The following is a 23979-nucleotide window of genomic DNA, read 5'->3' as shown; positions in this document are numbered from 1 at the left end:
AGCTTGCCAGCAAGCAGACGAAGAATCTGCTCCCGGGAATTAGCTTCACCACTCTCGTCCAAAGCCTCGATGATGATCAGGACAGGTGCAGCGATGGCTTCCGTGGCTTTGCTTGTTGGTCCTACGACTAATTCACGCCATTGTCTTGTGATGTCTGCGGTATGTTTGAGCCCGTTGTTATCATGAAGGGCTTGCGCCAAGGCTCGCCGCATGATAGGATTGCAGTCCGCTAAGTCGCTTGCGATGGTCGTGAATATTTTATCCTCGCGGCGATCCGCTCGCTGCGTGCGATCGAAGCAGAAGCATGAACCAAGACCACCATGCTCAGTGTACCAGTTGGCTATGGTATGTGCGATGGCAGATTTACCCTTCCCTGCTGTGCCAGAGAGCCATAAGACGCGTGGAGCACCCTCATCGGCACTGCTGATCCAACTCTTGATCTCCGTCAGAAGCTCTTGCCGAGTATTGGACAGACAAAATTTAGACGGGTTGACTCCGGCACCCGCTGCACGATCCGTGCCGATGAGGTCCAAACTCTCGGCTATGTTAAGGGTCGCGGAATGTCAGTTAAGGCTCGACAGGACCTGAAAGTCAACTCTTACCCATGCGGTGGACGATTACAACGACGTCACGAACCGCTCGGTCCCGAAATTGTTGCATAAGACCGTCAAGAGCCTCGTTGTAGCTCTTAATCGTAGCATCCGTTTCACTTGCGATGTGCTTGCCAAGTCTTTTCCCTGCGCAAAGGCTATTGAGTCTCAGTCGACGAAGTAGTGAGATGGACTCACATGCGCTCTTTGTCTCAGAGTAATGGGTGATGAAATCGGCGCACTCCAGCGTCTGACGCGCTATTTTTCCATATATCGCTAGCATAGATTGGATCTTGGCCAACGCCTCGTCTTCCGCGATGAAAGTGTAGACTTCAGAGATTTTTGAGAGCAAATGAGAAACAGCAGCATCGCGGTCTGCCTGATCAAGAATTATCTGTCGCCCAGACATTCTTGAGAACCTGCGAATGTAAGAATATAAAATGGAGCTTGCCTTGGATGCGCAGGTGAATATGCTTAATGCGACCTTTGCGTAGGGATGCAGCTACGCACGAATGTCAGTCACGTACAAGATAGAGATAGACGCGCGTACATCTGCAAGCCCGTTAGCGATTGAGTTGAATGCCTTCAAAGGTCTAAGAATCGCGGAGAATGTGTCCATCGTATCGGGAACGGACTGCAGGTTGTTGGATGCTGAAGCTATATTTTGAACCATTTCTGAGACACGTGTGACGTCTTTGAAACCTGCTTCGGCATCCGCGAGCGTTGTCACTACAAGCTTCGGGTCAGGTGGTGGTTCGGCCTGATGATAGACCTCAGTAGGTTATCGAAAGGGATGGATAAGATAGTTCACTACGTCGTGAGAACGTACCTGAATCGCTAAATCAGAAGCCTGGTCAGGAGTTGCTTCGGGAGTGGGAGCGATGAGTGGTGAAGGATCCTGCAGCAGCATCATTGCACACGGGGAATGCACAGAGTTGAGATTGAACATACCTGAGTTGTCTGAGAGGGTAGGACATCTTGTGCGCTGGGACTTGCAGCTGCGGGTTCAGGGTGTGGCGATTTTTGAGCGCTTGAAGCAGGACGATGCTTGCGTAAGAACTTGGGTACCGAGAACCTTTTGCGAGATTCATGCTGTGAAGGCGGGAGAGAGGACGTCTAGAACGACATCATTACACATAACCAGAAAATGTAAGTGGAATGTTAATCACCTCGATTTCACTGGGTCCGCTCTCTGGCAAATGAGGATTTGAGCGGCTTCGGTCTAGAAACCCGAAGTGCTTCTTCTTCTTCTGAGGATTCATCGAGTATGTTTACTGAGATTTCTGAGTCCAAAGCGGTCACTATGTGCAAAAGGGACGGTGAGGATGGTGGATGGGACACAGTGTGGACAGGCAGTTGCCGCGTGTGTGACGGAAGCAAACATACGTGCGCCCAAACATGATCGCAATATTGGGCCGGGTTGAATTATCGATTGGTTGATCACCTCGACCTCACATAATCCTTACCTAAATAGGTTGCCATACGACCCTGGGAAGGGCAAACCAATTAGCTAGCATTTCATCAATCCCTTACACTGCCAGTAATTAGTCGAATAATGCTGAATATCTCTAACGTGGTAACATAAGCTTTCGGCAGTGTCCGCTACGGTACCAGCCACGAGAAGTACTGTAGAGATACGACACTAGGTTCGTCATGTGCAGCCTGTGACTACGTCACACTCAGTGTCACAGGTTCGAATGTCCATGCGACCTGTGACCATACCCAAATAGATTCGCCCGCGGGTGAACAGTGACCATCGGACATGCTGCTTTGTGATTGCAGCAACTTGCTTCAGCTTGTCATGGATTCGCCTCGCATAGCTCTGAATGGTAATGAGTGGACTTGGAGACTCCGTGGTCTTAAAGCCTGCCAGGTGAGTCTATGATCCATTTTCAAGTGCCTGTCATTCTGACATGCTGCTTCGTGATTGCAGCAACTTGCTTCAGCTTGTCATGGATTCACCTTGCATAGCGCTGAATGGTAACGAGTGGACTTGGAGACTCCAGTGTAAGGCCGGGGAGAAGTTCAATCTCTCGTTTGCGAGTCTCACAAGTCGGGAGGCATTGCAATATTTACGCGATGTTCAGAAGAACGATCTAGCTGGATGGGCGAGGATTGCTACTGCTCAGTACAAGACTGACAGCGTCGACCAGGCAACAGACTCCGAGTCAGAGGACGAGGCCACTAATGCTATCGGAGTTGAATCCCAGTGACGTGCCAATGGATGCACTTCTTGACCATATGGCTTCCAGGGGTGAACACGTCCGTTCTGACTGCCGTATCAATGCAGATGGTGGACTTTCGTGTGCAAACCACTCCGAAGTCTATGATGTGGGTGACATTGCTGCTGAAGATGTGGAAGGTGGCTCGAACAGTGTTCTGAAGGTTGAGTATGGGCGTGGAAAGTGTAGACACATCGCAAATTCAATGTATGATGATTTCTGGTCCTATTAGTGCACAACCTATGTTTTTTCTTATGTTTTTTTTTCCATATGTCACAAATTAGCTTCGTCCCGCCAAAATCCATGTGACGGTCACACCAAATAGATTCGATTCGTCAAGGGCTGTGACCTGTGACGAACCTAGTGTCGTATCTCTACAGTAACCTTCTTCATTAGGCAATTGTGCGTCGGCTCATTACCGAACCTTTGCGCTCGTCATTGCCCACGACGAGCACGACTATCATCTCAGAATTAAGTCAAAATTCACTCTTTTTTTTGGCTATTCTTAAGGAATAAACATACTGTCATAATGCTCTCAAAAATTGCAAGAACATAGATGTAAAAACATAGTATTGATTATCACAAGGCTACAGAGAAGCATTACACAATACCAGATGGTGTGGACGGACCAGAGAATTGAGACCCTTGTGACATAGCAGGATCAGCCTCTGATTGACCTGAGTGCTTTTTCGTTCGAGGACCACGCTTCTGACCTTTATCACAGCGCGGCTTGCGAGTCTTCTTTGGTATGTTGACACCAATTCCGTTCGCCATCGTAACGACATTCACGCTGTGAGCTGATGTTTGCTGCTGGCGAGGAAGGGAGGTAGAGACTGGTAGACGATCAGTGGAGTCGAGCGGAGGCTCGTTGTCGGCTGATGTTTGCTGCTGGCGAGGAAGGGAGGTGGAGACTGGTAGGTGATCAGTGGAGTTGAGCAGAGGCTCGTTGTCGGATCCTTCTATTCTGTTCTCCTGTCCTTCACCATCTACTTCCATCCCGGCATCTCTTTCTACTCTTGCCTGATCCATTGCAGCCTGGAAACGCTGGTTACTCCACTCATTAAACTCGCTGTCTGTCAGCTTGCGGAAGCGAGTGGCATTCGACTCCCATGCAAGGCTCAAAACAGTGAGTTCAGAGCGTGAGCTGATGTCCCCCAGGCAGCAGAACTTCTGCAGTGGCCAGTTCTCGATGATGATCCCGAATTTAGCGGTAATGTAGGTGTCGAAATTTTAGTAATACATGTGCGACACCTTGGTGGGGGCTGCTGCTGCCTCTATATGCCGAGTCAGATTAAAAGCAAACAAAAGTGTTAAAGAGATGTACAAAGCTTCCGTAAAATATTCTCGCTGGTAGATTTCTTGAGATCAAGGACTTCTTGGAGGTGAGACTTGGCGAGACCTGCCAGTGCGGAACTAAGTGTGATACAACAAGAATATGATTGAATGCTTACCTTGTACCCCAGCTATGCAGAATGCCTCGAAACGTACTGCAATATCCGCAATGGAAGAGCCCAAGCATGCATCAAAGAAGTCAGCAGCACGCTCAGTGACGAAGATATGCGGCTGGCTGAAGTGGTCAATATTTGAACATGAAGTGAGTAGCACAACCTCAAGGCCTGTACGTGCATTCAAAGCATGAATCTATTGTTTGGTGTTAGCCACTAGTTGTTACATTTTTCAAGACAAACGTCATACTTCACAGTCAAGTAACTCGAGACTTTTCCGAACATCTTGAAAAGCGTTCAGAGGCACATTGTGTAGGGCAAGCTGCTTAGATTCGCGATGGTCTTCAAGATCTTTGATAGCATCCGCAGTCTCTTTCTCTTGTTCGTCTTTTGACATGCTGTTCCAACGTGCCGCAAGTTCTTTCACGCAATGAGAAGCTTTGAGGAAAGGAGAACCAGGAGGACGTTCTAAAGGTACAAGACACTGAGCACGACAAAAAACAACAAGTGAGGACACACATACCCTGATTCATCCGCTTCACCTCATGCCGAACAAATGCGTTCCATCTTGAAGGACTACGTGATGATGCAGCCATGCGAGCATGCTGCATGAGCTCTTCATGATAATACTGAATGCTATGACTGCCAAACTTTTCATGCAGTAGCTTTGCCTGCTCCTGCACGACCTCACGGGCATCCTTGAGAGCATTGGCATATGTAATGCGATGGGCTAGACATTTTTCCTTCAAAGCAGCCTTTTCGCTGGCAGTGTGCTTGTAGCGACCTTTGCTGTGGTGGCGCCATGGATTCCGAGGCTTTTGAGTAGTGAGTTTCTGTAATTTCATATGATAGCGGCCAAGCCAGGTTTTCGCTTTCATGGTGCGGAACACAGCGAGTAAACATCGGTTAAGGCGAAGAAATACTGAGAATTTCGCATTAGCATCGGTTAACATGTATAGCCACGTGACTTCAAACAATGACATAGAGCGATAAGTAGAAATACATGAATCAGAAGGTATTGTCACCAGTTATGAGCAACCACAGCCATTGAGCTTCAGTGATAGCAAGGCCCCTTCCAGAGATATCGCGAACAAAATCCTCCCCAGACTGAGAGACTTCCACTGCATGTGCGATACAAAGAATTGCACGAGCAGTGTGACCATGAGATTGCAGATAGCCATCAGCGACATCGCCAAAAGAAGGGAGCGGAGTATCATCAAGAGGAGGGGCTTGATAATATGCACCTTGGATTCCATTAAGATCTCGAATGAATTGGTGGACACGAGGTGAGGTGCCGACAATCTGCGATGCTGATCCAGGAGTCGTTGTTCTCCATGTATGAAGGGCCTTAGGTGTGACTGGTAAGATAGTACCAGCTGAAGCCAATGATTGCCCATCTGAGCTTGACTCAGAGTCAATAACGAACTGGGCTAAGTTAAATTCTATGATTAGTAGGACAAACACACGGTAGCGGTACTCACGTTGTAAGACGGCTGATTTCATAGGGTTGGCACCGTGTAACATCGAGATGGGTTTGGAGCTAGCTCCAGATGGTTCTATGAGAAGTTTTCTGATTAGGAAGACAAACACGCACTAGCCCACACGTACCTAAGACAGCGGATCTCACAGCGCCAACCGGTTCTTCCTGTCCAAGTATTTGGCCCTTCAGAATCATCCATGCCATGGCCTCAGCAAATGTAGTGAGTTTCTTGAACTTTGCATTCTTATACCCTGTTACTGCGCAATGACAGTCTTCCCTACATATATAACTGATCAACATGATACTTGAAGATCTAAAATCATACGGTACATACCACATGGTGTAGATGCCTGGCGCATATCCATAGATGACAACGTAAAATCCATGAATAGCGTGGCGCTGAATATCCCATCGAAGAACTCCTTGGGCCACATCTGAGTTGAGAAACAGCTGCGCAGCATTGGCTGGAGGTGTACTTTCATTGATATCCTTCATGAGCGTCTGAAGTGTGTCTAGCTTCCGAGCATGTTCATCCTTCCGACAATGGACGACGATAGGAAAGTAATGGCCGCCATGGAGTTGAGGGGTGTATGGTCTGCGAGATTATTAGCTGTGTTTGCTACATGACAACAAAACATACCGTTCGAAAGAAATACCTGGTTTCCGTCCACCTAAGACAACCCAATAGTTCTTTCCAGTGCTTCCCATGAAAAAGGTTGAGTGATGGTGAGAGGAGAGAAAGATTCAAGAAAGATGTGGCTGAAGGGCAGATCAACGATCTTGCTGGAAGTTGAGTTGATTACATATACACACTGTGTTTCACACAACTCATCTCCATCGTGTATCAGTGCTTTCTCTACTGTAATCGTATATGTAGCTCATTACCATTGTGTATCAGTGCTTTCTCGATTTAAGTACTGTAATCTACCTATGCGAGTCATCCTAGTTTCATGCAATTCATAGTGATTCAAATGTTGCATGTAAAATTGGTTCAGCGGGTAAGTGCAAGATCCGACAAGTATTCTACTAAAGTCCCGATATCCTGCATGTCATCACCTTTGTCATCAATCATCTCAATGGTTTCATCATCACCATCATGCTCGTGCTGGTGCTCATGGCCAGCAAGGATACCGTCCATACCATCCCCCTCTACATCAAGATCAACTTGCCCCTTCCTTAAGCCTGGAGAGGCTACCCCACTAAAGCCCAAAAGTGCGTAAATCTGAAAAATGCGGTCAAGGAGCTGGGAGTTGACCAACCACCGGTGTTTGCAGAATTCTTGAACAGCAAAATATAAAGGCGATTCTTCAAGTGAAGAAAGAACACGAGCGAAGTGCCAGTCCTCATCCACAATAAACATATGCAAGCGCCGGACTTCAACATTACACCTCTCAATCTCCTCCTTTGCACGCTGTATGCATAGCCATTGCCACAATGTCTCACGAATCGCTGGTCTTGCCCACATCTTGTCGCAGATGTCTTGTCGCATCTCATGGAGAAGATTGAACTCCTCAAGAAAACTATAGTGAGACACCTTGGACCATTCAAGTGGCGGACGCGGTGGGTGTAGCTGTGATGCTGCATCATTGTATTTCTTGATGGCAGTTTGAATGGCGTGACAACGCGTCTGGAGGGACTTCGAGATATGCGTGCACATTTTGTAGGCTAAACAATCACATCAGTAGGTGATCATTGAAAGCAAACAAAACACTTACCCGTCTGAGAGATGTTGAGCTTTTGCAACTCGAATAGATGTTGCACTACGAGGCGCTGGAGGTTATCGAGGGCATGCTGATAGGTGTGCATTGCCATATATTTCATGGTTTCTTGATACTCTGGCGAGGTTGGCTGCCACCAGTGAGCAACACCCATCTTGACCTCCAAGGCAACAACTTCACGTTGAAGTGTGTCGAGGCGTTCAGCGTGGTACCTACGATGAGTTTCAACCTTTCTCGTAGCTGATACATTGGCGGAATAGGATACATCCTGTGAGGGGGGCAAGAATTGATAATTGGACGGCACCATAGATATAAACTGCAAGGAAGTATCGCTGGCGCAAGTCCTGAAATGATAGATTAACATAGATAACAAAAAACAAATCTACAAGACTTACTGCGCGTCCCTCAACTTCTGAAGAAGCTCGACATATGTCATAGCGTGAATGTCCCACTCGGTCTCCTTGCCAAGACAAGCAATATACTCTATCTCTTCTTGATGCCAAGCCTCCAAATCACCGTCCTGGATTCCAAGCGACGCTTTGGCACCGTCAAGGGCAAGAGACTCTGATGCTATAATGTTGATAGATTGCTTGTAGTTGTGATAGATCATTGTGGCGAGGTTAAGATATTTATCGTCATCCCACTGCTTAAAGAAAAGGTTGAGGAAGACAGAACGACGGTAGGCAGTCGCATAGCGGATGACAGGAGCGAGTGCATTTGATGCACTGAAGAAGTGCTCAATGGCTCCAAAGTCCTCAATGCCTGCACCTTGAATGCCATTCGGATGATTCTTGGTTTGGCAAGTGTAGTTATGTGCATATCCATGGAACGCATCGACACAGATACGGCAGCCTTGCTGCTCAAATGCCTTCCCGAGGCTTCTGGCGCGGATTGTTGAGGCAAACCCACAGCCAATGTCGTAGGCTGCGAGAGAGCGCTCGCTGAGGAGCTCGAGAACTTTAGATATAATTGCGAGGGGGTACTTGGCCCTATGTATATGTCAGAACATATGGATGATGGATCATAGCAAAACTCACAGTTCTCCACTGTGAACCATATCTGCTACCCACAAAAGGAGGCTATGGTGACAGGCGGAGACAAAGATGCCTGTTTCATCGAAAATGCTCCACATCCGCTTCTTTTCGTCGCTCGCAGCAGCCTTCCAGTTCTTGCTGCAGTCTGATGCGATGTTGCGTCTTGTTGGGTCTGCTTCGGTATCTTCATCATCGTCGTTAGCTTCCAGCGAGTCCAGGGCTTCTAAATTTCGCGATTGCACCTCATTGGCAAACTTGTCAACATATGTGCGGGGAAGTAAGTAGTCACTCTCAGTATACTCCCGCATGTCACCATGATTACGTGCACCTTCTGCCATCCATTTGGCCGAGTTCCCACCATCAAGGACATACATACGTCCAAAGGTGAGAGTAGGTTCTTCCTCCAATTCATAAGTGCAAGGGGGGCAGGCATTGAGAATGCGCCAGTTGGGAGTGTCACGTCCGAGAATTTCATTGATCTTCTTGTCGACACCACGGAGAATGGCTAGGTAGGCATCAAACGCCCCTGACAAGGATGTGCGATAGCGTCGTCAATAAGGTATCTAGTAATACATCAGCATCAGTGTACGAATGATGGGATATATACGCACCCGGTATGAATCACACAGCACTTTTGCGAATGCTTCAATACTAAAAGAGGGCTTGCGGGCATGAAGCAGTCGGAAGTGTTCTAATGTACGCAGTGAAAATGCAAGGGACGGTGCATGTGGCACATGACCCAGGTATCCGGCACGAATAAGTGCTGCAGTGGGAGACAGGCAGTCTGCATCGCGTGAGATCGAGACTTCGGTGTCGAGTGTGAATATGTCCACGACCGGAATGAAAAAGTCATATTCAGATGGTGAATGCAGAGACATTGATGTCCTGTCACTTGAATTTGAAGCTTTCCAAAGGAGAAACAGATCAATGAGTTGGGGAAGAAGTGGGGCCCAATTGGCATGCAGGTTTTCTATACATTTGCGCCATGTACGGGAGTCCTTATGTGTACGATAATTCCAGCTACCTTTTCATCAGCAGGAGTGTGCTACAAAAGTTAGAACTCACGGATTGTCAACATAGTCTCGGATGGTGTGCACGATTGTTTCATCATCATTCCAGGACTCGGGGATTGGCTCCCATTCCCCGAGTGGTCCTTCATCATCAGCATAGGTGGGAGAGCCTGGGATTTGCGAACGAACGTCTCCGAGTGCAGAAAGAGAGAGAGAGAGAGAGAAATTCTATATTTATATACCGCAACAAACAAAGTGAGCTGTTAAGACGCGGTGCCCTGTTAGGGCTGTGCTGGGGAGTGTTGTAACAGGGTGAGGGATGTAGGTATAGTACGAATAGCCAAGCGGTCCGCGTTTGATGAGTTTTGGTGTGCGTGTGGGCTCGTTTGGTGTCCAGGCTTAGTATAATATGATACACTTTCTCTCCTTCCTCCTCCTTCTGATCTCTCCTCGTCTCCTCCTTCCCTCGTCACTTCCTTCTTTGCCCTTACTCAGGCTTCTGTCCCTCTCCTTTCTTCCCAGTCTCCTTCTCGTTCCAGTGCGACCTTCTTTAATGCGCTGGATTCTTGAATAAACTTCGCTAGTGCCTTTATGCCCTTCTCCGTACCCAAAATTTCGTTGAGTATGATGTTGTGTGATACCTCACGCAGATGGATGCGTTGTCGCGCAAATAGTGGGCAGTCACGTATGATATGTTCTCGTGTTTGACGTGGTTCTCCACATGGGCAGAGGGTGGGTTCGGTTGGAACGAATGCAGCGTAGTATTCTCCCATGAATCCGTGTCCTGTGCGGCATTGTATAAGACGGCCGTAAACTTCTCGAGGAGTGTGAGTGAAATGTTGGCGGGGTTTGAGCGTTGGTGGGAGTCGATTTGCGAGAGCGAAGCGTCCAGTCTGTGCTGCCACGTCTCTATTCCAACTCTCTGTCCATTTCTGCAAGATCCCTTCCTTGTTTCTTCGGCGCGCATTTGCATAGGTCGAGTGGTACGAGTCGTTACGTCCAGTGGCTTCTTTTGCAAGCTCGTCGGCACGTTCGTTGCCGATGATGTTGTGATGTCCTGGGATCCATGCAATTTGGACATGATGGAGGGGGGATGTGGTTAGGTAGTCTTCGATCGAGCGTCTGATCTGTAATGCAATGTATTGTGAGGGTCCGGGTGCAGCTGCATATGCAGCCTGCACCACAGAGTTGTTATCGACGTAGAAATGTAAATGGGTCACCTGGGAATTTTGCGCGAAGCTGATAGCTCGCGATATTGCTCGAAGGAGCGCTACCATCTCTGCATCATACACCTCTGCTTTGGGACCCATTCCTTCCTGACCCCAGAAGACTTCTCTTCCTCTGTGATAGCCGGCCCATCCTGCTCCAGCTCTTTCCTCCTCTCTGACTGATTGTTTCGATCCGTCTGAGTAAACGAGAAGGTGCGTGTCCTCCGTTCGTAGATTACGAGCGGTTTGTATGTGCGCTTTGGCGGCTTCTTTCTTGCCTCCTCTTTGCTTGTCCGAGATCGTTAGGCGGCCGCGGTACGTTTCCTTCGTGTTTGCCCAAGGTGGCAGCGCAAATATGTTGATGCGTTCCGCGTTCGGGGATGCTCGTTTTGACAGACGGGTGAGTCTGGTCGATTTTGGTGGTTTGCGGCTGCGAGGACGGTATTTGTCGGTGGGAAGAGCGGGTGGGGGGTCAGCGAGGTTAAATTGTCGCCAGGGTTGATCAAGTCTCTGTAGGATTGGGTTGAACGAGGGGAGTTTGAGTAGTCGAGTGGCGGCGTTATCGTTTGCGTGTTCGAGGAAGAGGTTGATGGGGGGGATTGATGTCTCTATTTCTAGGGCCTTTATTGGGGTGGTTCGGAAAGCGGCACAGATATGTCTAAGGGATTTGTTTTGGACGCGGGTAAGCATGTTTGCATGGGTTTTCACGCCCGTCCACCAAACGGGGCTTGCGTATGTCATTACACTGCGGACACAAGCCGAGTATACAGTTCTCAATAGTGATTGCGAGAGACCTCTTACCGTATTTGCAAGCATTTGTAGTCCTTGGGCGATATTTTCCGCTTTGCCTGCCAGTTCACATACATTCCTGCGAAAAGAGAGTTTAGAGTCGAAATATATACCAAGCCATTTGATACAGTCACGGGGGTTAATTGTCACCTGTCCTTCGTCACTAGGCAGCAGGATAGGTGGTCGATCCGGTGCACGACGCCATGTGAAATGGATGAGCTCAGATTTGTCAATTTCCGCCATCAGTCCAGCTTCGCGAAGCCAATTGTTCACAAAAATGAACTCCTCCCGGAGTATTGCGACATTGTTCTCCAAGGATGGAGAGGAGACATATAAGTTTCCATCATCGATGTAGCATGCTAATGTGGTCGGTGTGGCTTTGTCCGGGCGTAATTCACGAGCTCGAGTTTTCGCATTGTAGGCTTCGTTTAGTGGGCTTGTGCAGATAATCGAAAGGGCCGGTGATATTGGGGATCCTTGAGGTATACCGTTTTCGACTGGTTCCGATGGTGACAGTACTCCGTCCAGGCAGATTGCTGCTTGTCGTTCGCTGAGGAAGGATTTCACCCACTTTACCATAGGGAGCGGTAGGTGCTTGTCCCGAAGTATTCGGAGTAGCCGTGTATGATTGACGAAGTCGAAGTATCCTTTGATGTCGAATGTGATGCACGACGTGACAAGTCCGTGATTACGGGCTGCTTCGATATCATGAACGAATGATAGGGCTGCGTCGACTGTGGAGCTTCCTGGGCGACCTCCGAACTGTGAAGAAGGTACCAGCAGATATTTTGCTGTGAGATATGCTAATCTACTTGCCTGTACGCTTTCGAGGACTTTTCCAAGACATTCCTCTAGCTGGATTAGTCTATAGGCTCTCGGGTTCGAATAGTCTGGTTTTCGGGGCTTGCGCAGGGCTACTGCGATTGTGCGTCGCCAGGCGATGGGATGGTAGCCTACATTTGCGCAGCGTGAGATTAGTAAGTAGATATATTCCGATGCAACCTCCCAGGCCCATCGGAGAGCCATGTAGTTGATTTGGCTGGGTCCAGGAGCTTTTTTGCGATTTGGTCGGTATATACCATTCTTCACTTCGGCATATGTTATGGGTTCCCATGGGATGTCATCCGGGAGGTCCTGTTCTAAATCTGGTGCAGCTAAGTCTAGATTCGGGGGCGGTTGGAACAGTTCACCTCGTAGTGTAGCACACTTTTCCTCATGTGTTATTGCCATGTTTTGACCGTTGTTTCGTCTGAGTGGTGGCGTGGGGTAGTTTCTTATCCCTTTGGGCCATCGAGTGAAATTCCAGACGTCATCGGGAGTGGCTTTTCCCAGAGTCTCGTTTGCCCACTGTCGTTTAGCAAGGCGTGTCTTCCGTTTGAACTGATTGCGTAGTTGGCGGATCTGTTGGATAAGGTCGTGGTCAGCAAAACCTGTATCGATGAGATGTTGTCTAGCCCTTTCACGAGTTTCTGAGTGCAGAAAGAGAATCAGCACTGAGGCCTAGTAAACTAGTGAGCAGAATATTGAGTGTAGATAAAAAAAACTTTACCTGTTGTATTAATGCAATAACGCTGTTGAGCTGCAGACCGCTCACGCGCTACTGCCCGTTGTCCAAGAATGTCATTGCAATATTGTCCATTGTATGAGAATCCTGTGATATGAACCTTGTGAGAGACACCCTTGTGACATTTTGTTCTGACCATTGTGTAGAAAGAGAGAGTATGTCTTCAAATAGTCGTGCTCGTCGTGGGCAACGACGAGTGCAAAGGTTCGGTAATGAGCCGACGCACAATTGCCTAAAGAAGAAGGTTACTTCTCGTGGCTGGTACCGTAGCAGACACTGCCGAAAGCTTATGTTACCACATTAGAGATATTCAGCATTATTCGACTAATTACTGGCAGTGTAAGGGATTGATGAAATGCTAGCTAATTGGTTTGCCCTTCCCAGGGTCGTATGGCAACCTATTTAGGTAAGGATTATGTGAGGTCGAGGTGTGGTTGATGGTGGGAAGGCTTATTGGAGACAGATCAGGTCACGAGTTACAGACTTAGAGCCCGTTCAGCAACCGACATTTGAACAAAATTTTACCAACTCGAAAGTTGTCAGTGGCACGAGTGTGACTGAGATGTAAGCTGAGTTTGAAAGCCCTCGGTAAGATTGACCGTTATCGATAACATACTAGCCATGGATCCAGTATTCAGGCAGCCATTGACTAACCCTCTTATTCAACAGAGACCTCTCATAGCCCAGCTGACTTGACCACTAGCAGTACAGACTCACTCCAACCAGACTCGTTTACCGCAAGCTGCAGTTCACCAGCATATGCTTCATTACATTGCCCTCCTCCTCAATATTCTACTTGCCGCCACAGCGCATATCCTCCTACAGCAAGTCCAGGATGATCCTGAACCCTACCACACATCTGCCCTCACAGGGCAAGAGTGGGTGATGGAGTTGATTGTCGGCCACCCAGAGCGCATCCACTGCAAGCTTGGTGTCACTGCTCACGTCTTTGAGAGCTTGGTGTGTGACCTTCGAAACTTTGGTCACATGGATTCACACTTTGTATCACTCGAGGAGCAGTTGGCGATTTTTCTGTACACTTGTGTCACAGGTTTGATGGTTAGACATGTTGCAGAACGATTCCAGCATTCAAACACTACTATTTCCAAGTTTGTGATTCGATCTATGTTTCACGCCTGACACTAACTCCCTTGTAGGTATTTCTGCAAGATCTTAGAGATTTTCGCCTCCCACCCATTCTATACGACGCATGTAAACCTTCCTGCCGACAATGCCCCTGTCTTCAGTGCTATTCGCGACAACCCAAAACGATGGCCATACTTCCAGGACGCTATCGGAGCAATTGACGGCAGTCACATCCATGCGTTCCCTCCCTCCACCACCCGCCACCTCTACTACAATTGAAAAGGTTTCGTCTCTCAAAATTGCCTCTTCGTTTGTGATTTCGACCTCAATTTCACCTTTGCACTCACTGGATGGGAGGGATCTGCAACCAATGCACGGCTCTGGGATGTAGCTCGCAATGACGGGCTGAATCTTCCGGCGGGAAAATATCTTCTTGCAGACCTGGGGTTCCCCTCATGCCAACAACTTTTGGTCCCTTACCACGGCGTTCGGTACCATCTGGCTGAATGGGGTCGTGCCAGCGTCAGGTATGTCATAGGCTCTTTTTTTGTTATTCGGCTCATCCAACACTGCTTCCAGACCCACCAACAAGGAAGAATTATTTAATCTTCGCCATGCATCCGCTCGCAACATTACCAAACATATTTTCGGTGTTCTGAAGCGGCGCTTTTGCATTCTTTTAGTATCCCCAGAGTATAAGATAGGGATTCAGGCGCACATACCCACTGCGCTATGCGCTCTTCATAATTACATACGCGCTCATGACCCATATGAAGAGCCTCCACCTCAGAGAGCCATCTTCAATGATAACCCCACCCATCAAGGACAACCTGGCGAAGCACGCGATGACCCACCCGAACCCGCAACTATCCACGATGAAGCCAACATATTTTGTGATCACATGGCAACTAAGATGTGGGAAGATTACCAGACAATTTTGCAGGAGCGTGATCTGATTGACGTAGCTCACTCGTTGGATATTGATGAAGACTCGGAGAATGAGGACGACATAGATGAGTACTATGGGAGTGAGGATGATGGTAACGATGCATAGATTCACGATGCATAGTGTACATAGGACTACAACATGAAGATGCACTGCATATCAATGAATGGAGGCTATGTAACGTGATTTGTAAGATGCGATATGAAAGAGGATGAAGCAACAAGACGGCGATATGATTTCGATGAGTGAGAAGACAATTAGAATGCACCATACTCCCCCCTGTGAGCCTGCCAGATAACAGATTCTAAAAAGGGTAGACAATTCTCGGGCCTGTTGAGCAAGTAGGTGGAGCATACAACTGGGCTCCTCATGAACACGTTCATGAGGGTGATCTTGTCATCTCCTGACACACCATCTTCATCTTGCATCATGGACATGGCACTCGATCTTTCATCTGCTACCCGATTTTCATCAGTACTGACCATCGATGCTGTGAGACTATCTGTCAGGTGGTTGATGCAGCCTTGAAGGTTCATAAATGCAGCGGTGCTGGCAGCGTCCTTGGCAGCCTTTTTGCCAGAGCCGTTAGTGATGCGCGACATGCCAGTGTTGTTGCTGCTGCTGCCGCCGCCGCGTGCTGATAATCTAGGTTTTTTATCAGTGCTGCCGGTGGGAGACTCCGGAACAGAGGTTCTGGGGGTGGTGGCAGAAAGGATCATATCGGAGTGTGAGCATTTTCCTGTGCTAGAAGCTGCCACTGAAGACGGGGGAGGGGGGAACATAGAACCTCCGGCCACAGGCCCAGGGGTTGGAAGAGTAGACATGATATGGCCCCATCCAAAGCCATCCAAGGCCTCTGCGTTAGTGGCGTCAACTTCAGGTATGTTGCTAACACCACCGGCGGCGGTGGCAGCATCAGCCATGCCCATATCAAGACCCAGAGCATCACCACTTGCTTCTGGGTCAGCACTAGTAGCGGCAGCAGCCGCTGATGCTTGTGCAGTGAGTGAAGCTGGGTTATAGGCAGCCGCCCCAACAGCGGTACTGCCGTGTGGCAGAATCTGCAACATCTTGGACCAAAATGGCCATCCGCTGTTTTTAAAAGGTTTCATAACCTCAAGACAAAATGTAAGCAGCAGACTGGAGGCCAAATGTATTTACATACCTTGTTGCCGCTGCTGGCATTGAGAAATTGCTCCCACGTGAGCTCTGCCAATGGCCCCTGAATATTGGCCCCATTAATATTGTCCCAATGACATCCCAATTGACTGTTCCGATATCTGTCTATTGCGCTGTGGATCTGTTTCAACTATAGGGGCAGTTGATGTTAGCAATGATCTGAGTGGGACAGATGTAACTCACAGTTGACCATTTCGTCTTACACTGTGTCATGGTCTTGGGTTGGGCCTGAATCCCTGCTTCTTCAACCTTCTCTGCTATCTTCTTTGCAGCATTGGTAAATGTCTCCTCTCTGAATGTTGTCCCTGCCATCTTGGATACCTGCATGATTAGATAATCCAAGAGAGCCTCAACCTCCAGGGTGGTCCACTGTGCTTTTGGTACAGATGATTTGTTTTCATTCTTTCTGGTCGTAGACAGGAGTTGAAACTGGGTACAGACAATGAGAACAGCTACAGTTGCAAAGATGCGCTTTCACTGCAGAGGATCGTATCAATGGCTAATAGTAGTAGGAATCGTCATCATAGTCGGAGGGCAAGTGAATTCAAACTCTGACATGTCGGCTTTCGTGCCGCTCATGCACAATTTGTTTGGTTGGCTAAATTTTGTTCAAATGTCGGTTGCTGAACAGGCTCTCAGGGAGGACAGTGTTTATTACTAGTCCTGGTAGTACGATCCACGAGTGCGATCCACAACTACACCAGTATTGCTAATACACAGGGCAGCGCGCGTCGAACCTGTCATTCAGCTCAACACTAATGCCTACTCACTGTGGGTAGTAGATCCAATGAATTTCATTAGGTGATTTCAGAGGATGATCCTCTAAAACTCAGAGCGTTAAGTGCTGAAATGGAGGTGCTGAAATTGCCGTTTTTTACTCTGAAACCGTACTCTGAAATTTTACTCTGAAATGGTACTCTGAAATCACACTCTGAGATTCACAGCAAGGTGCTGAAATATTATTGCATACAAAGCTGAATTATGTTTAGTGTACGAGCTTTACAGTATTAAGTGCGTCTAGCATAGCAACAGGCCATCGGTAATGTTCGAGAACACAACTGCAGGCTAGCAAAGGTAGCTGTAAGGGAGATGACAGAAAATATCGTGCGGCAGAGTGAAGAGGCAGCTGGGAGCAAGAATATGGAGATAGAAACACCACAGGCAAAGAGGTTCGTACAAATTTGTGTATCAAATTGAATTTAACCAGCAAGGAGCTTAACGTTGGGATGGAGCTTGCCTGCGGGGATAAAACATAAGTCTTGGGCCAGTTATACACAACTCCTCAACTCACCAGACGGGTACAGGTACTTTGACAGCACATAGACTGCTTTGAGCTACAAGGTATGTTTGACTCATCTTGGAGACCTTTCGCCTGAGAGCCTGTTGTGTCATCAGTAAATTCACACATTGCTTATTTCAACTTATTTGGCACTTATCCCTACTTTTGTCACTTATCAAAAATCACTGCGGAAATGACAAAATAACCCGATAGGGTTGACGTAGAAGTAGTGGCAATAAATATACTATAACCAGAGAATGGCAAATGTGTGAATCCCCACTGGTTAAAGTGGAGAATGGTGACCGTTTGAGAGCAAATCCCAAGGTGGGTTAGGCAATGTGGGCTTGTGTTGGATAGCTGCCCCTGCATCTAACCCGACATACAAATCACATCTGAAATATTAGGTCTGCTGTCTGCTTTGCGTCTGGTTATTAGGGCAAGCAAGGCTGCTTTGCTTCTGAATGATAGGCAAAAAGAAGTCTGATTAATGTAGGGTTACAGTCATGTCTTCTATGGTACTTCCTAGGGATCCGCGCTCCCCATCACAGGCCACCCCAGGTAACGAATCCCTTCCCTCCTTCCCCTCCTTCTCACATATTGCAGTAACATATCTCCGTATTATACGAGTGAACAGACGTGCATAATATCCCGTATGATACGGGCCAGCGGACCATGGGCCAAAGGTAGATATATCCTCGACTATGACGGATGGGACGGGAGTGTTATTATTCCCGATGGAGACGGGTGGGCCCATGTAGGGAATATGTAGAGTAGATGAGTGGGCCGATAGACATGAATATTCAATAGATGGATGGGCCGAGGTAGTTGGATATTATGTAGATGGGTTTACCAAGGTAGATGTGTATCAAATAGCCGGGTATGTCAAGGGTGCTTGTTATCACATAGACGGGTGGGCCCAGATATATATCATATTAGACAGGTGGGCCGACGAATTAAGATTATTTTGTAGACGGGTGGGCCGACATATTGGTATTATTTTGTAGACGGGTGGGCCGAGGGAGTGGTGAAATATTTATTATATATACGGGTGGGCCGAGGGAGCGGTAAAATATTTATTATATATATGGGTGGGCTGAAGGTCGTCGTATATTGCATAGACGGGTAGGCCGACATGGGGGTATATAATATAGATGGGTGGGCCGAGAGAGCAATTTATTAGATATTATATAGATGGGTGGGCCGAGGTAGTTGGATATCACATATACGGGTGGGCCCAGATACATATCATATAGACATATGGGCCGAGGTGGTAGTATATTATATAGACGTATGGGCCGAGGTAGTAGTATATTATATAGATGGATGGGCTGAGATGGTTGATATCATATCCACGGGCCGGGTAACATCTATCGAGTTCCAGGTAACGTCTATCGAGTTCTGGGTAATGTCTATTGATGTCCGGGTAACTAATATCGAGTTCCAGGTAACTAATATCGACTTCCAGGTATTTCATAAATTGAACAAATCACGAAGTACCGAGTACTGAGTTCCTGGGCACCGAGTTCTGGGCATCGAGTTTAATTGTTATCATATACATGGGTGGGCCCAGACACATCATGTCGACAGGTGGGCCGAGCCAAGGGTGTTGTATGATATACACGGGTGGGCCCAGATGTATATGATGTTGACAGGTGGGCTGAGGTTATTATATGATATAGATGGGTGGGACTATCGAGTGCCAAGTGCCAAGCTCCGACTACCGAAATTTTAATGAACCGAGCATCATGTACCGAGTTCCGGGACCCGGGACCCAGGGTCTCGACACTCGAATATTTGATATCTAGCACCCTTCCAATTATCTGGTATTTCATTGACATACTAACATTGCAATGAATGATAATCCATCATAGAAAGGTCAGTTTCAACTACCGAAATTTGACTGAACCAAGCATCATGTACTGAGTTCTGGGACCCGGGTCTCGACACAAATATTTGATATCTAGCACCCTTCCAATGATCTGGTATTTCATTGACATACTAACATTGCAATGAATGATAATCCGTCTTTGAAAGCTAAGTTCCAACTACCGAAATTTGAATGAACCAAGCATCATGTACCGAGTTCCAGGATCCGGGAGTCCCGGGTCCCGGGTCCTGACACTCAAATATTTGATATCTCACACCCTTCCCATTATCCGGTATTTCATTGACATATTAGTATAGCAATGAAATGATAATCCATCTTTGAAAGCTAAAATCAAGGTTCCCTATCTGATCCACCCTATCTCCACCACCTTTAAAGTCTGTGGACATCCGGCATTGACCATCTGATTTCCCAAGATCAACACCATCATGAATGTGTCTTCCACCTCCGATATTGAAATAACCTTCTGGCTGCACTTGGGCCTTGACAGTCACTCATGAGGCATGTGAATATACCGAACAGAAATTCATTGCCGAGAAAACAGGAGGAGACCCAGTCATACCTTCTCCTAAGCTAGACACTGATCTGGTGATGGCTTGCGATCGATTGGTGGATTGCCTCATAAAGGCATATAACAATCCCAGTGGGTCTTCCCGCAGATTCGGACAGTCCATTTGATCATTCAAATTGCTTCACAGTTCGGATGCAGATTGATATTGCGAGATACAGCAAAATGATCTCCCCGAAGGACACTGGACATAATGAAGAAAGAGAGGCGAGGTTGCTTGAGAGGTGTCCACCTGGCCATGAAGGTACAAAGTTGGTCGACATACCCGCGACAGTTCTTGATGCTACCGGCGCCATCATTGTGTGGTACCTCCCGGATGCCCTGACAGAAACCACCCAGGTGGGTAACATATTTTGTTACTCAATGGATATGGAATATGAAATGGGAACTCCAGAAGGAAATTCTGGCAGCCTCCGATTTGCTCAGTCCGAGCCTTGCAAAAAGTGTAAAGGTTGATGGGAGTTGGCGGACTAATCAGGATTGGTTCAAACCAAGCTCGGAAAATGATGGCATATCTCCTGGATGCATCAATCTATCTCCGGCTTGGTTTCAACAGGGGCACGAGGTGGGATCTCATGAGATGGCGGTTTCCGATAGTTACACTGACCAATCCAGTAGAATCTGTCAGACCTGGCGGTATCTGCCTCATTGAAGGGACCATTCTCTGAGAATATTCTCAAAGCCATTGCCAGGCCGGCAGCCATCGCATCAGCCGCACTCAGGGTGATGCATCCTGAGCAGTACTGGGCTGGGATATGAGCCTTTTTAAGCCTCGGACAATCAGCCGAAAGCAAGAATATTCCGAGGATGTCAGAGACCCTCCAGTACTGGGCATCCATGTTTAACACCCTCACCGTCATTTCCAATCGGCAAACCCCCAATCATCGAGACCACATATCCATTCCTGAATGCTTCGATATTCTCACCACCGTGGGTAGTTATTTGAATGCTCACATGAGTATGCCAAGTCTTCAGCTGGAGTTCATGTATGAGCCCGGCTGTATGATCGCGTTTTCAGGAAGGATCGTAAGACATGGGGTTCATGAAGTGGAAGGGGATAGAATTGCTTGGGCATGGTACATGAGGGATTCTGTTCATATTTATGCCGGGATTCCCTCATGTGGATGGGCTCGGATGGATCACGTACATACTCCATCCTGGCAAGGATAGAACAGGCACATAGCTTAGTACCCATGTGATAGTACCTACTGTCAAATACCAATTACCAATGTTCGAGTGCCAATAATCAAGCATCAAACAGGCAAATGTTCGACATTTGATACCCGGACCTCAGTACTCCACTCCCAGAACTCGGCATTCAGCACTAAACACCCGGAAGCCGGTAATCAGTATACTGGTGTTCAGGTACTCGACACCTGGACAGTCGGCACCCGGAGCTCGGTATTCGGTACTCAGTACAGTGATTTGTCCAATTTACAAAATGTGTATTCTGGGTTTCAGTACTCAGCACTCGGTGCTCGAGGCCCGGAACTCGGAGCTCGGTAGTCAATGCCCGGCACTCGGCATTCGGCACCCAGATTGCACACCCGGAAGCCAGTAATCAGTATACGGTGTTTGGTACTCGACACCCAGACGTCGGCACCTGGAGCTCGGTATTCAGTACTCAGTACAGTGATTTGTCCAATTTACAAAATGTGTATTCCGGGTTTCAGTACTCGACACTCGGGACTCGACACTCGGTACTCGAGGCCTGGAACTCGGAGCTCAGTAGTCAATGCCCAGCACTTGGCACTCGGCACCCGGATTGCACACCCAGAAGTCGGTAATCGGTATACGGTGTTCGGTACTCAACACCCAGAACCCGGAACCTGGAGCTTGGTACTCGGTACTCGGGACTCGGGACTCAGTATGGTGATTTGTCCAATTTACAAAATGTGTATGCTGGGTTTCGGTACTCGACACTCGGTACTTGAGGCCCGGAACTCGGAGCTCGGTAGTCAATGCCCGGCACTTGGCATTCAGCACCCGGATCGCACACCTGGAAGTCGGTACTCAACACCCAGAACCCGGAGCCTGGAGCTCGGTACTCAGTACTCGATACTGTTCGGTGGTCAGTACTCGACACCCGGCACTTGATGCCCAGACCTCAATGGTCGATACCTGGAACTCAATGGTCGATGCTCGGTACCCGGAACTTGATACACTGAACTTGATACCTGGACGTTGATACTCAGCATTCGGTATTCGGTGTTCGGTGTTCAGTGTTTGGTACTCAACACCCAGGCCTTAGTTATGTTAGTTCCTAACCTTGGTGCTCCATGCCCAGTACGCAGAATGTGATACCCGGAACTCGACATTGAGTCAAAGATCTGTACAACATACGTCTAAAGGGCATGAACATTTGATACACTAACATTTAATAGGGATCATCCCCTCTGGCTCTCTTCAACCGGGCTAGGGTGTCAGTGTACATATCAATCTCCACCATCTTATCACGGATGCCCTCCTGATGGTCCTGAATCAACGACACCAGGCATTCCCTAATCCACTTCAGTCCCACCAGTGATGGAGCCGGGGTGCTGTCCAGCTGCTCCGGAAGGATGAAACCATTGTCCTCAACGCCACTCTAGATCAGATTAGTGATCTATCAAGGAAGTTGGGTATAATGCTTACTAGCCAATGCTGGTAGTGAAAGTGACAGGAATCTATTACCCGATCCCATTGCCATGGTTGGTTAGGGATTGTAGTGTCCCCCATCCATCATGGAGTATCATAGGAGGATACGATCCGGGAGGGTTCTCCGTGATCCCGGACCAGACGAAACTCGGATAAGTGGGATGAAAAGATGTGGTCTGGAACCGCGTTCCATGTGAGCTGAGGAAACAAGTGAAGAATATGAGTGATCGGGGGTGGCATAACCGAAATTATGTTCCTTGCAGCTGAGTACTGCAGAATTGGTGTCACAAAAGTCTGTTGGCAATCTCAGTATATTCCCCACCACAGTCATCTGTCTGATGGCTTACAGTGATCTCCCATTGGATTCCGGCTTTAAAGTAGATTATCCGAGCCAAAGGAACATCGTTCTCGGCAGCCTCTGTCTGATATTGACTGATACAGGCTTGAATGCGCAATGCAGCCATTGCCAATGTAACTGCAATATCTGCAAGACTCATTGTGGGGGGTTTATATTCAGTGCCGGAATCCTCAGTGGCAGGAGTAGATGCAGGAGGTGCAAAAGTGGATTCAGGAGGTGAATTTAAATCAGACATGGGCAATGCAGGAGTAGGACGCTAGCAATGATAATGATGGTTTTTTCAGATGGGATCCACTGATGGATTGATAAAATAATTCAAACTTCAACATGGGCTGACCTGGCCCCTTGCCGAGACTCAATTGTTGGGATCGAATCATATATCAGCAGAACATATTCATAATTCATTCATCTCGGGCATCTATTAACATGCTCTGCAGGTCTTGAAACGCTGCCTGAGCATCCTGCGCCAGTAATGAATACATTGGGATTGCCTTCCAGAGTAGCAAGCATGACCCAGAAGGTGTTTCACCAATGATTCCCTCATCCAGTCGCCCCATTGCGTTTGATTTCAACAAGAAGAAATTACATGTCCAATCCATCTCCAATTCCACCAATATCAGTTCTTCCTTCCATCGATCCTGTAGTGCCTTTGCCCGAAGCCAATGAACTTGGTAAACTTCACGCGGGTCCGGTCAGATCGCAGGCATTTGTCAAGCAAGCTGGAACTCACATTCCTCATTCCACGAGTGATCCAGACCCCCCCAAATCTACTTCGATAGACCAGAACCAGCGAGAGACTCATTTCGCTGACCTCGGGCATTAGGATCGCCGACGCGTGCTGATTTTGAGCTGCTCCTGAAGCAGGGGTTTATATTTTCCAGCTGGTCTTGGCCCGGCTCAAGTTTCATCATTTGCTTCCTTGTCTTGGTATATAGCTCATGGAGGGCACCGCCTGCGCACTGATGTTCACCTGGGACCAAG

The 23979-nt window shown here is 47.9% G+C and overlaps 7 protein-coding genes across 7 annotated transcripts; 2 read left to right on the top strand and 5 right to left on the bottom strand.

Annotated features, from left to right (window-relative positions):
- Nucleotides 1-285: 285 nt before the first annotated feature.
- On the bottom strand, nt 286-1350 carry EDB91DRAFT_1167458 (uncharacterized protein). Its single transcript, XM_041320053.1, has 4 exons — nt 1141-1350; nt 1042-1092; nt 789-984; nt 286-737 (listed from the first exon to the last, which is right to left on the bottom strand). Exons 1-4 carry the CDS (start codon nt 1261-1263, stop codon nt 592-594), a joined length of 516 nt encoding a protein of 171 aa, XP_041171022.1. The 5' UTR covers nt 1264-1350; the 3' UTR covers nt 286-591.
- An 895-nt stretch (nt 1351-2245) lies between these two features.
- Nucleotides 2246-2803, top strand: EDB91DRAFT_1350655 (uncharacterized protein; the record flags this gene model as incomplete). Its single annotated transcript, XM_041326083.1, has 2 exons — nt 2246-2463; nt 2537-2803. Exons 1-2 carry the CDS (start codon nt 2353-2355, stop codon nt 2801-2803), a joined length of 378 nt encoding a protein of 125 aa, XP_041171021.1. The 5' UTR covers nt 2246-2352.
- Nucleotides 2804-3412: 609 nt separating this feature from the next.
- EDB91DRAFT_1254627 (uncharacterized protein) lies at nt 3413-6445 on the bottom strand (the record flags this gene model as incomplete). Its single annotated transcript, XM_041323844.1, has 11 exons — nt 3413-3982; nt 4053-4084; nt 4137-4211; nt 4264-4453; nt 4508-4725; nt 4781-5224; nt 5283-5687; nt 5739-5813; nt 5866-6014; nt 6072-6332; nt 6378-6445. The coding sequence occupies 11 exons, from the start codon at nt 6443-6445 to the stop codon at nt 3413-3415; spliced, it is 2487 nt and encodes an 828-aa protein (XP_041171020.1).
- A 283-nt stretch (nt 6446-6728) lies between these two features.
- Nucleotides 6729-9367, bottom strand: EDB91DRAFT_1265399 (uncharacterized protein; the record flags this gene model as incomplete). Its single annotated transcript, XM_041324491.1, has 6 exons — nt 6729-6793; nt 6869-7402; nt 7453-7799; nt 7851-8444; nt 8493-9015; nt 9097-9367. The coding sequence occupies 6 exons, from the start codon at nt 9365-9367 to the stop codon at nt 6729-6731; spliced, it is 2334 nt and encodes a 777-aa protein (XP_041171019.1).
- A 10496-nt stretch (nt 9368-19863) lies between these two features.
- On the top strand, nt 19864-20762 carry EDB91DRAFT_1087001 (uncharacterized protein; the record flags this gene model as incomplete). The annotated part of the gene is made up of 5 exons (XM_041316159.1): nt 19864-19869; nt 19958-20078; nt 20134-20342; nt 20398-20568; nt 20622-20762. 5 exons carry the CDS (start codon nt 19864-19866, stop codon nt 20760-20762), a joined length of 648 nt encoding a protein of 215 aa, XP_041171018.1.
- A 966-nt stretch (nt 20763-21728) lies between these two features.
- EDB91DRAFT_1087000 (uncharacterized protein) lies at nt 21729-23104 on the bottom strand (the record flags this gene model as incomplete). The annotated part of the gene is made up of 5 exons (XM_041316158.1): nt 21729-22002; nt 22024-22180; nt 22272-22333; nt 22436-22590; nt 22988-23104. The coding sequence occupies 5 exons, from the start codon at nt 23102-23104 to the stop codon at nt 21729-21731; spliced, it is 765 nt and encodes a 254-aa protein (XP_041171017.1).
- Nucleotides 23105-23399: 295 nt separating this feature from the next.
- On the bottom strand, nt 23400-23818 carry EDB91DRAFT_1086999 (uncharacterized protein; the record flags this gene model as incomplete). Its single annotated transcript, XM_041316157.1, has 3 exons — nt 23400-23674; nt 23729-23765; nt 23810-23818. 3 exons carry the CDS (start codon nt 23816-23818, stop codon nt 23400-23402), a joined length of 321 nt encoding a protein of 106 aa, XP_041171016.1.
- Nucleotides 23819-23979: the final 161 nt, after the last annotated feature.

The sequence above is a fragment of the Suillus paluster genome (assembly GCF_016628075.1).
Source record: "Suillus paluster strain FC165 chromosome Unknown EDB91scaffold_113, whole genome shotgun sequence".
In the NCBI taxonomy this organism is placed as follows: Eukaryota; Fungi; Basidiomycota; class Agaricomycetes; order Boletales; family Suillaceae; genus Suillus; species Suillus paluster.
Note: the sequence above shows the minus strand (reverse complement) of the source record. Positions and strands in the feature narration are given on the sequence as shown.